General features: G+C 54.0%; 5 protein-coding genes across 8 annotated transcripts in view; 3 read left to right on the top strand and 2 right to left on the bottom strand.

Annotated features, from left to right (window-relative positions):
* The first annotated feature begins 1,113 nt into the window (after positions 1-1,113).
* H310_09343 (hypothetical protein) lies at positions 1,114-2,978 on the top strand. 3 transcript variants are annotated; one of them, XM_008875390.1, is made up of 3 exons: positions 1,114-2,242; positions 2,297-2,503; positions 2,558-2,978. In XM_008875390.1, exons 1-3 carry the CDS (start codon positions 1,246-1,248, stop codon positions 2,815-2,817), a joined length of 1,464 nt encoding a protein of 487 aa, XP_008873612.1. In that variant the 5' UTR covers positions 1,114-1,245; the 3' UTR covers positions 2,818-2,978. The 3 variants fall into 3 exon arrangements, with proteins under 3 accessions (XP_008873612.1, XP_008873613.1, XP_008873614.1); XM_008875391.1 differs by having other exon boundaries at positions 2,297-2,978; XM_008875392.1 differs by having other exon boundaries at positions 1,114-2,503.
* A 58-nt stretch (positions 2,979-3,036) lies between these two features.
* H310_09342 (hypothetical protein) lies at positions 3,037-3,637 on the top strand. Its single transcript, XM_008875389.1, has one exon. It carries the CDS (start codon positions 3,066-3,068, stop codon positions 3,465-3,467), a length of 402 nt encoding a protein of 133 aa, XP_008873611.1. The 5' UTR covers positions 3,037-3,065; the 3' UTR covers positions 3,468-3,637.
* A 159-nt stretch (positions 3,638-3,796) lies between these two features.
* On the top strand, positions 3,797-6,183 carry H310_09341 (hypothetical protein). The gene is made up of 4 exons (XM_008875388.1): positions 3,797-4,385; positions 4,442-5,357; positions 5,424-5,730; positions 5,779-6,183. Exons 1-4 carry the CDS (start codon positions 3,925-3,927, stop codon positions 6,150-6,152), a joined length of 2,058 nt encoding a protein of 685 aa, XP_008873610.1. The 5' UTR covers positions 3,797-3,924; the 3' UTR covers positions 6,153-6,183.
* H310_09340 lies at positions 6,002-9,107 on the bottom strand. Of its 2 annotated transcripts, none has more exons than XM_008875386.1 (10): positions 8,704-9,107; positions 8,207-8,657; positions 8,045-8,155; positions 7,872-7,992; positions 7,715-7,822; positions 7,551-7,646; positions 7,355-7,492; positions 7,153-7,311; positions 6,954-7,092; positions 6,002-6,904 (listed from the first exon to the last, which is right to left on the bottom strand). In XM_008875386.1, the coding sequence occupies exons 1-10, from the start codon at positions 9,065-9,067 to the stop codon at positions 6,561-6,563; spliced, it is 2,031 nt and encodes a 676-aa protein (XP_008873608.1). In that variant the 5' UTR covers positions 9,068-9,107; the 3' UTR covers positions 6,002-6,560. The 2 variants fall into 2 exon arrangements, with proteins under 2 accessions (XP_008873608.1, XP_008873609.1); XM_008875387.1 differs by having other exon boundaries at positions 6,954-7,051.
* A 279-nt stretch (positions 9,108-9,386) lies between these two features.
* H310_09339 (hypothetical protein) overlaps positions 9,387-10,527 on the bottom strand; it is a gene marked incomplete at both ends in the record, with an annotated part of 2,515 nt that continues 1,374 nt past the window's right edge. Inside the window, 3 exons of the mRNA XM_008875385.1 lie at positions 9,387-9,574; positions 9,631-9,845; positions 9,914-10,297. Coding sequence (XP_008873607.1) covers positions 9,387-9,574; positions 9,631-9,845; positions 9,914-10,297 — 787 coding nt within the window. The remainder of the gene's footprint in view (positions 9,575-9,630; positions 9,846-9,913; positions 10,298-10,527) is intronic.

Genomic DNA, 10,527 nt, shown 5'->3' with positions numbered 1-10,527 from the left:
TTTTCGATTTACCTGTGAATAACTACCTATGAAATATGATGCTTCTGGAAAGTTCGAGAGATGGTTAGATTACGTAATATAAAGAGATGTTTGATTGAAGTTAGTAAAAATTGGGTGTGCACACAACACTACAGTGAACCCCGGAAAACGCCGACACCCCTAATGAGGTTCATTCATCATGTTTCTTGCATTTGACTAGATATATATCTCCATCGTAATGTTGAAACTTCGGTGTGGCTTAAAATCTGTTGTTCACTGTATCCAACGCTGTACTTTGTAAAGGAGAAGGGCTAATGTCCGACATCCACTGATTTCACTTCCAATGCTTTTGGCCAATCGATGCATGTGATGTTGTCGGTCTTCCAATGGACGCGCCTATTTTTGTCGGTTGTTGCCTGTCATGTTCACCTCAAGTGTACCACTTCATCATTCACGCTCATGATTTGTTGCGATTGTGCAATTGCATTACACGGTCACCCCGACATGTGGAGTGTGAGCAAGATCAGGTCACCCTGAAGTCGTGGGCCGACTCCACATACGGTTGTTTTGCCTGATTCCACTCATATTTTACTACACGGCGTCCACGATTTGCTGGGAAATACTCGATCGAATATGGCACTTGTTCGCATCGCACGCTCTGTTCGTGACTGTAGGCAAGCCAAACGGGATGCGATCCACTCTAGACATCAACATGACACCAACGATGTTTTCCTGTCGATGAATTGCGCGTGGATGATGTGCTTTGTCAGCAATCAACTCCGAACGGCGACGTACTTTGACCAGGTAGTACCGCTTCCCGACCTTTGTTTGGATGCACCACCAGCTGGATCTTTGCCGGTTGCAAGCCACTTCACGTGTCCTTGGGCGAATTTATAAAATCGTGTGGCCCCTTGATGTTGTTGAGACACAATTCGTCGCTCTCAAAGTCCGTGTTTTCGTACTTGGTCAACTGGCGTTGGGTGGTCGAGTCGACGGGGCGGCGATGTCCGTGTTGACATTCGCACGGCGGGCGCGAAGTCGTCCACGTTTTCCGTGACAGCCCGCTGGATCCACTTTTTCTGGCCCAAATGGGTACGGGCACGTAATGTGGTTGTACATACGAGAGTGGCAAATCGGTGGTGTGCGGGGTCGTCGCGTGGGGACAAGCGCTGGGAGCGTCGACGTGCCTTTTCCAGCCAACGACGACTCTGACACGAATCGGTTACGATCTAAGCAAAAAAAAAAACACAACGCTTGGTTTCGACGATGCGTGAGACTGACGCGGCCGTCGTGCCACTGACTGCGGCCGATGGGCTTGCCTCGACCGTTCCCGCGAGTTCAACATCCATTCCTCGCTATGTCAAGGCACTCGCGGTCTGCGTCTGCGTTGGTGTTGGCCTCATGTGTCTCGATTCGAACGTGGTCTTGCATGAGCAGATCCTGCACCCTGTCAAGCCCAAAGACAGCATTCAAGTCAGCGCCGCCGTTGCAGGCACGAGCTATATCGTTTCAGACAACTCTTCCATCACCAGCAGCAACGCCACCACAATTGAATTCCCAACCACGCCAGCGCCGATTTCAACGCTACCAACGTCGACATCCCCGCCCTCCCCACCTCCAGTTGAATCGACACAACCACCCGTTGAGCCTCGCCTTCGACAGTCGGCTTCCGGCGCGTCCACTCCGTTCAAGCCAAAGAACATTCGGTTTGTCACGCTTGCTGACAACCCCCACGGCGGGATTTGCCTGCTAGCGTCGTCGATCTTTCAGGACGATGCAGTTCTTGAGGTCCTCGCTTGGAACTACAGCTCGACTTTCTTTGACGGGTCGACCTGTGGCGAAGCGTGCCACGGAAACCAAGACAACAACAATCGGTACGGCCAGCAGAAAAAGCTCCACTGGCTGGAACACTACGTCGAGAAGAACTCGGACTTGGACGACGACGACTTGGTCCTGTTCACCGACGCGTGGGACGTGATCGTGCAATCGAGCACCCAAAAGCTGACCGACCTCTTCCTAAAGCACACGCAAGGCGAGCGTGGGTTAATCTTCAACGGCGAACCCACGTGCGGCGACTCGTTTAACAACGACGGCATGTATGGCTACAAGCTCCGCGCCAAGGCATGGAACATCCGGCTCGAGCCAAACCAGACGCCACGGCTCGTGGGAGGCCACTACATGTGCAACGCGATTGCTGCCAAGACCGCGTCGAACACGCTTGTGGCGGGGCCGAATTGGAGCCTCGGGTCGGGTGGCATTCTCGGTACAGTGCTCAAGCGTCTCGTCTGTTGATTCTATTGATGCCGTGGCATCACAGGCGACGTCCAAAGCCTCCGAGCCTTTCTCCGCCGCGTGACGGCGATCCGCATCGCTCAAGAGGAAGAATTCCGACAGCACCAGACGTTTCTCTTTGAAGGGGACCAGATCTTGTTTCAAATCGCGTACTTGACGGCGCCCGAGATCAATGTCAAGATCGACACCGCGGCTGAGATCTTCTTTGTGATTTCGTACCTCATCGGGCCAGGTGTAACTAGCTCGACGCAAACCTGGAATGGCGCCGTCTAACCCAGCGATGTAGGTGACTTCAACGAATATGGCGGGTGTGCGTCGCAGGGGTGTTCCTCCAAGTACTTTCACGACGGCACTCCATCTCAATTCGCATGGAACCTTATCGAGCCAATCTTCTTCCACTTTCCAGGCGACTACAAGCACCAGTTCGCGTCGTGCGCCAATGCTGCGGCCACGTATCGGCGGCAGCGTTCTCCTGGCAAGTACTTCTTCGACGTCGATCGCCAACGCAAGGTTCTTGTGTCGTCGATCTGTCCTGACTACTCGTAGATTTCATTGCTTTTTGACATTCTTGTGATTGGAGGATATATTTTTTATCAAATTTATTTGCGATTTTGAATGCTAATCGATTTCGGTTTGGCTGATGTACCTCTCGGTGGTTGAATAATATTTAGTTATAGAGGCTGCTTAATGAATATGATTGGCTTAAATTCATGTATATTCCCGACGTCGACCAATCAAAGAGCCGAGTTTATGTGGTGTTGTGTGGCGTCGGGTTGGCAGTTTGTGAAGACAGCATGAGTGCCCGCAGCCTATCCGCGGTCCTCCGCAGCAGCTCCGTGGCGTCGCGAGCCATTGCCCTTCGAGGTGGCCACCACCATGCCCCCCCTCCGCCTCCTTACGCCCGTCTACCTGTCCCGTCCGGCAAGCCTATCCCGTTGAACCGCGATCTCGTGTGGTCCGACAGTGTCGCGCCTGAATTGATGCTAGACTTCGACTCGCCACATATCTCGACTTCGCGTGCGTTCTGGTCCTTGGTCGGCACGTTGGCGCTTGTCCCTGTTTTCCTTGGCGTGATTACGTTGTCAAACCCGGACAACTCGCGCAAGGCCGCCAAGCGTGGAGACCACTTGCCAGATTTGCGATGGGAACTCGGCCAAATCGACGAACCTGAAGGCGAAATTGAAGCATTGGAATAAACCATGGGTGTTAATAGGCCGCATGCTTCTTGTGGCTGTTGTTCCTTTGCTCCATCGTCCTCGACAAGCGCATCATACCTGTTACTGTCAACTGGAATGCAATGCGCTAACTCCCTGCCACTTCGCCCCACCGCTAGCTCACCTTAACCGAACATGTCCCGTTCTTCCAACTAGTCAGAACAACCCTCATGCCGATAGAATTACCATACATGCAGCAGCACCGCCATCATTTCCTGCGATGGCACATTCGACCCAACTCTCGGCACATGGTGGTCGTGAGAATACCGGTTAAGAGTATCCGGATTTTTGTCGCACACGGCTGTCGGTTTCGCCAACATGGCGAGGGCAGGTTGGCGGTCGAGCGAGATCTATCTTTGGAGTGGCACGGCCATTCCTCTTTTGACCTGCGTGAGATCGGCGCCGCTGACACGTCCCTCGCCGCCGTGGCCAAGTTGTCATGATCAAGTTCAAGGCCAAGCTTCAAGCCAACACATTCACGGAATGGCGCGAGTTCTACATCGACTACGACGCGCTCAAGTTCGCCGTGAACGCGATCCGCGAAGACTCGACAGGGTTTGATCTGGAGCAGCAGCTTGAGAAGGTCGTGGAGCTCCAGTTCCTCGTCGGAGCCAACTCTGCGACGTCTCAAGCGTTTGAGAAGGCATTCATCAAAGAGTACGACAAGGTCGAAAAGTTTTACGTCGCGCACGCGGACGAGTACAAGCAGCAACTCGACATTCTGCAAAAGCAGTACCATGCCAACATGAACGAAGCCACGCAGCTCAGCATGACGTCCGCGTGCATGGAGCTCCATCGGCTGTTGAACATGCTCCAGAACTACGCGCTACTGAACTACACTGGTCTGACCAAGATCCTAAAGTCCCATGCTAAGAAGTGCAAGTCGCAAGAGTCTATTCGGTACGACACCATCCTCGTGATGACAAGGCAATCACCGTCGATCCGGTGCTGGGCAGGTATGTCTTTGCCGAGAAGCTCGAGACGTGTGCGTTTTCGAAAGCCATCCAGGCCAAAGACGAACTCGCGCGGCTCGAAACGTGGTTCTGTCGAACGTTCTACGACGGCAATCGCCCGATCGCGATGGCAGCACTGATGGCGCGCAAGGACGAGCACGTTGACTTTTCGCAGGCGTATATTGGGATGAAGTTTGGAATGCTTCTCATGCTCGGTCTGTGGGTGCTCTGGGACGTCGGCATTATTCCATCCATCCAACGGGACGAGAACCACCTCCGGCTGCTCTTGACCAAGGGGTTTCCGGTCTACCGCGGCCTCGGGTGCGTGATATTCTTCAACTGGCTCATGGGCATCTCCATGTACGTGTGGCGGTCGGCCCGCATCAACTACATGTACATCATGGACCTCGAGCCGCGCAACACCAAGGACTACGATCAAGTGTTTCACGACGCGGGCCACATTAGCATCGTATACCTCATCAACATGCTCGTGTACTACAAGGTGTGCAATGGCGAATTTCCTGAAGACCGCGTCGCGCACCGCGGCTACGTCTTGCTCTTTCTGTTTGTGTACATGATCTACTTTTACGTGTTTCGCGAGTGGCGGCGCAAGGTCGGGTTTGTCAAGGCGATTGGCAAGATCATGGGCGCGCCGTTCTTCCCTGTTACGTTTTTCCACACGTTCCTCGGCAACTACATGCTGAGCATGCAACGGATGAACCAAGACATTGCGTGGTGCTTTTGCTTCTTCTTCTCGGGCGAATTCCTCGAGACAGACGACTTGGATCTCCTCAAGCCGACCGAAGGCATGGCCGGGTACCTCCACAACCACACGATGCAGTCCATCATCCCGTCCAAGTGCCACAAAAACTTTTACTACGCCAAGGTCGTGGTGCCTCTGCTGTGCGCGCTGCCGCTGGTACGTCATGGAGAGCCACTGTAGACGTATGATGGCCTCATTCGACGTATTGTGTCGCATGTTTAGTGGTTTCGATTCCTCCAAAGCTTGCGCCGCATCTACGATATGAAGGTGTGGTGGCCTGGTATCGGCAACGTGTTCAAGTTTGCTCTCGCTCAAATCGTTGTCCTGTACGGCGTCTTTCATCCGTTTCACAACCCGACCAAGCCAACCGAAGACATCACGCCGCTCCAGCAAGTCTGGATCGCGGCTTTCATCGTGTTCTCGTTCGTGCTCTGGTTCTGGGACCTCACGATGGACTGGGGCCTCGGTCGCCCGCAGCACAAGTTCCTCGCGGAGCGGCATATGTATCGCCGGCGGTCGATGTACTATGGTTTGTCCTCGTCGATGTCGGGAGCGTTGGCCTCATCCAGCTTTGTAGTGGCAATCGTGGTCAACTTTTTCCTGTGTTACGCGTGGGTGCTGACGCTGATCCCGCCGTCGGCCGAACAAGCGCTCAACCACAGCTTCTTCGTGTACATCCATCCGTTCTCGATGCTGCTCGAGCCGATGCGCCGGACGATGTGGAGCTTCTTTACAGTCGAGAATGAACACCTGCGCAACACGATGGGGTTTCGAAAGGAGCAGTTCATCCCGTTGCACTACGAGCGCGGTGTTGGTGTCGCCGACCCGAACGAGCACACGGAGGAGACGAGGCGGAAGAAGCGCATGAACAAAGTCCTGATCGTTGCCATCATTGGTCTTGTCGTGAGCCTCAGCTTTGGAGCCATCACGGTCATCGAAGACGCCCCATAACTATCAACATCCCCCTTTCTATTTGTACACACTCTTTCGTGTCTGTCTTGATGGATCGTGGGTTGGCAATCCGCTACGAACAGGCGCTACTTGATCAGGACCATCCACGTCCGACCTGCACGACCTTGACGAAGTCGCTACCGCCAGAACCACACGGTCTTGTGGTCCCCTCGCTCAGGTTTCGCATGGCTCGTTGTTTGTGCGTGTCGTAGCAACGCGACATGAAAGGAGTCGGTTTGAATCAACGTCGAGCTCCGAGGAGAGCAAGGAATTTAGTGAAGAGAAGACTTTGGTTGGTGGCGGGAAATGTATCCCCCCGCCTTGCATGCCGCTGAGGGCATGGACAAGGCTGGGCATATACCGATCGCGCGCGTGTCTTCATTGCCATTTCATCACACAGGGCTGTGGTTAGTTGCCGAGAAAGATCGCAGACGCGCTCAGTGCCGCCACGACGATAGCGAGCGCCACGACTTTGTACGCATACTGCTTGTCGTCTTGTTTGTCGGTTTTCCTGACAGGCTTTTTGCGTTCAAAGTGCAGTGGAATGAATCGCTCCTTTCGAAACCCGAGCGTGTTGCGCAAGTGTTCGTTTTCCATGGCAAAGCAGCTCCACATGGACCGGCGGATCGGCTCCATAAACATCGTGATCGGCTGTAGGTAGAGGAGGAACCCCATGAACGAGTACTCTTTTGTCGGCGGGATCAGCGCCAGTGTCCACGAAAAGCATAAGACAAAGTCGACCCCGATTGCCGCTACGTAGTTGCGTCAATACAAAAGGCCTTCAACCGTTGTTGGACGCACCATAGTACACCCACCGCCGCGAGTACATGTGGCCATCGCCAAGAAACTTGAATTGAGGTCGTCCGAGGCCCCAGTCCATCACGACGTCCCATATCCAGCTGTACATAGAGCTCACGACAAATAGCACCACCCAGATAATCTTGAGCGCCACCACGTCCAAAATATGTCAGCTCAAGAGATCGTGAAAACGCATTCGCACCTGGACGACGTTGCTGGGCTGGACTGGAGAATAGAACGAGTGGAAGAGCCCAAAGAGAACGACCACCTGGGACAAGGCGTACTTGATAGCGTTCAAGAGGCCGGGGAACCATGCTTTCATCTCGTGTACACGGCGCAGACTCTGCACGCATCGCCACCACTGCCACGCACATAAACATGGATGGCCGAAGAGATCGTCATACCAGTGGAAGCGCCGAGATCAGCGGCACCGCCACGCGGGCGTAATAGAAATTGGTCGAGCATGCCGAGGCATGCGGAGGAGTCGACGTCGGCTCAAGGAATTCGCCTGTCGCGAAAAAACAGATCGACCACGCAAAATCCTGCAGAGACAACGAGCGGATGTCACGATAACTTGCGAACGACAAAGGTGGGACTCACCTGGTTTATCTTGGCAGCGCTCGTCAGGTAGTTGCACACAAATGTATGCATAAACGTGACGGGGAAGACCGGCAGTAGCACAATATCTCGCAGAACCTGCCATGCAATCCACCCATCCCATGAGCGAACCATCAATACCCCCTCTCTCCATTGCATGGACGCACCCGTGCCAATCGACGCTGGTGGCCCCAGTCTTTGGAGAAGAAGAAGACGACGAAGTAGAGTGCCAGGACGAGCGGGAGGTATCCCTTCGGGACGTATTCTGGCAGCGACTAGAGAGTGTAAGCAACGTGGGCATCCTCCGTCCCGTTGCCAACGTACGTGGTTTTGAATCTGAACGTACAGGATGAAGTTGAATAGGTATAGCATGCTCAAGTGACTGGCGTCGTCAAATACTTGGGAAAAGTCTTGGGTCGCATGCGGGTCCAGCTCGCAGATGTATCTACCACAACACGATCAATGCGCCACCAATTGAACGGACGCATTGGCCGCACCGGTAGTTGATGCGGGCAGCCTGCCACGTGTACAGCGTCCCGCCCCATAGCCACAAAAAGAAGAGAAAGAGCGCGATTCCTCGGTAGAACGGATACGCCGAGGTTTGCATCCTGCGCAACCACGAGCCATGACACAAAGCCACGGCATGAAGCAGCCCTTACAAGCGAATCACGGTCGGGTTTGTTTGACCTTGCAAGCCCACGACCACCACGTCATCCCAGAGCAGCCACAAGGCCAGCACGATGCAGATACCCATCTTGAGCCCAGTGTACACATTCTGCCAGTTCAGAGTTGAGTCCTTCCAGTCGTCGAGTTCGGCGAGCGCGAGGACGCGGTCGTTTTCGTGGAACGTCGTGGTGAAGTAGTGCTCCAAGTTGAGGATTGCTTCCTTCACGGGCAGGGCATGGCTGAACGCGTAGTCGTGCAACGAGTCGTTGAGAGACCTGTGGGCTTTTTGATACCTGTCGCCGCACTTCTTCTTGTGCTTCTTAAGCACTTTTCGCAGCGCCGTGTAGTTCAACAGGGCAAAGTTCTGCAACATCCGCAGCACCTTGTACAGCTCGACAAACGATTGTTTGATGGAATGCCGCTCCAGCGCGAATGCTTCCGATTCTAAAAACCACAGAAGTTATGCGAGAAGGACGTGGTACTGGACGACCTGGCGACTCGTCAAAGTCTTCCTGGGACACCAGCAACGGCGCTTGGGTCGCACATGCGTCTGCGTACTGTGCCTTCAAGAGCGCATACTGCTTTTGGAACTCTTCCAGCTGTGCACAATACCACGACTCGACCTTTTCGCACTCGTTGTGGAACTCTTCTTCGAAATGTGTCGGCTTGGATGTCTTGATAAGGCGTGTCTTTTCCGTATCGCACGTCTCGGTGTAGTCGCCCGACGTCATATCAAGAAAGCTCTTGCGCCGTTGAATCTGCTTCACATGGTACTTTAGGTCCGCGTAGTTGACGTAATGCTCTTCCCACTCTGGCACCAAGTTGTGCGCGAGCTTCTCCTTGAACGTAACCATCAATCGATCGATGCGTCCTCGATCGGATCCAAGGCCACCGTTTTGCGATGATCATGGCAACGTGAAGTTCCTATTTAGTGTCAGTTTTATATAGTGTATGATGAAATGTATCACTTTCACGTGATCCGTGCGAAAAAGTCACCGAAAAAGTCACGACAATACCAAAACGAACGATTTCTTGGCCAATGAAAATAGCGTGTCGTATCAAAGAATTGAACGATTATGTGAATATTCTTGCGAGATTCGGTGTCTTCTATATTTTTCTGAGCCTTCCGTCTTCCTTGAAAGTACGCGCGAACCACATTTTCCGTCGCGGCAACTATTCCGCGACAAGACCCTCGACTTCATGCTCGCCAAGCGCGTAGTATCGCTGCGTGTAGGCTTGTTGAAAGGACGGACTACATGCCCACACAAAGCAGTGGAGGAAACCCTGTGCGTAAAAGCACACTTCGCTCGTGTACACGACAAGTTCGGGCAAGTTGACATACAGACCGGCGAGCCCGACCACTAGCAAACGCCCAGTGAGTCCATGAGCACACGGATCGAGAGACCGCGACACGTACGTGCTGGTGCGACCGAAGTGATGCCGAACACAATCACGTACGACACGAGAAGCTGGGAGCTGCGTCGTCCCGACTCGGTCTGAATCAAGTTGGTGCTGTGGAGACGATGGATGGCGACTTGGAGCGCATGCAAACTCAGAACGAGGATCACGAGCACGGGGAGGTAAAAGAACGCAATGCGACCCCACAGCGGCGTATGGTTTGTCCAGCACGCCCTACACTCCGTGCATCAACCCCCATCGGCAGTTGCTTATCGCCGGCAACACAACGTTTCCCAACGTACATGGCAGGGCCGTAGTTGGTGTCGGGGACGTAACCGAGGACGCCAGTCCAAATCGTCACGCACGCACAGATTGTGCACATCGTCCACACGACGGCGTGGTACCAGCCCGAGTGGTCTGGCGTTTGCGCTTGCCATCCCGACACGGCTCGGAGCAACTCGATGCTGATCACGGCACTGAGCAGGAGTATGCCGACGCCGGCAAACTGCTGGACGACCAGTTGAACGGAGCAGCCAAGGGACACGTCCGAGTACTGCCAGACGCTGCCAAGCCAGACGAGCGAGTTGTAGATGAGGTTGCACCAGCTGAGCCAGAATAGCAGCGACAGCAAGCGCTTCGATCGCAGCGACGGGTACAGCCAGTACGTCCCAATGATAAACATGCACCTATTCAAGCGGTCCTTCATGAAAACGGCTCAAAGCATCGGAAGGACGTACCCGAGGATGCTGAACCCGCTGATAAATAAAATGAGGATCGTGTGCGGTTCGAGGAGGCTGAGGCTGATGTTGTCAAGGACAGGGCGGGCGACGGACGCGGTCGCCGCGGACTCGTTGCCGCAATGAAGCGCCTGAAGCGGACACGCAAACGAAACCTGCTTGGTCTGGATGTCGTACAA

This window comes from Aphanomyces invadans, assembly GCF_000520115.1.
Source record: "Aphanomyces invadans strain NJM9701 unplaced genomic scaffold supercont1.20, whole genome shotgun sequence".
In the NCBI taxonomy this organism is placed as follows: domain Eukaryota; phylum Oomycota; class Saprolegniomycetes; order Saprolegniales; family Verrucalvaceae; genus Aphanomyces; species Aphanomyces invadans.
This window is presented reverse-complemented; position numbering and strand designations above follow the sequence as displayed.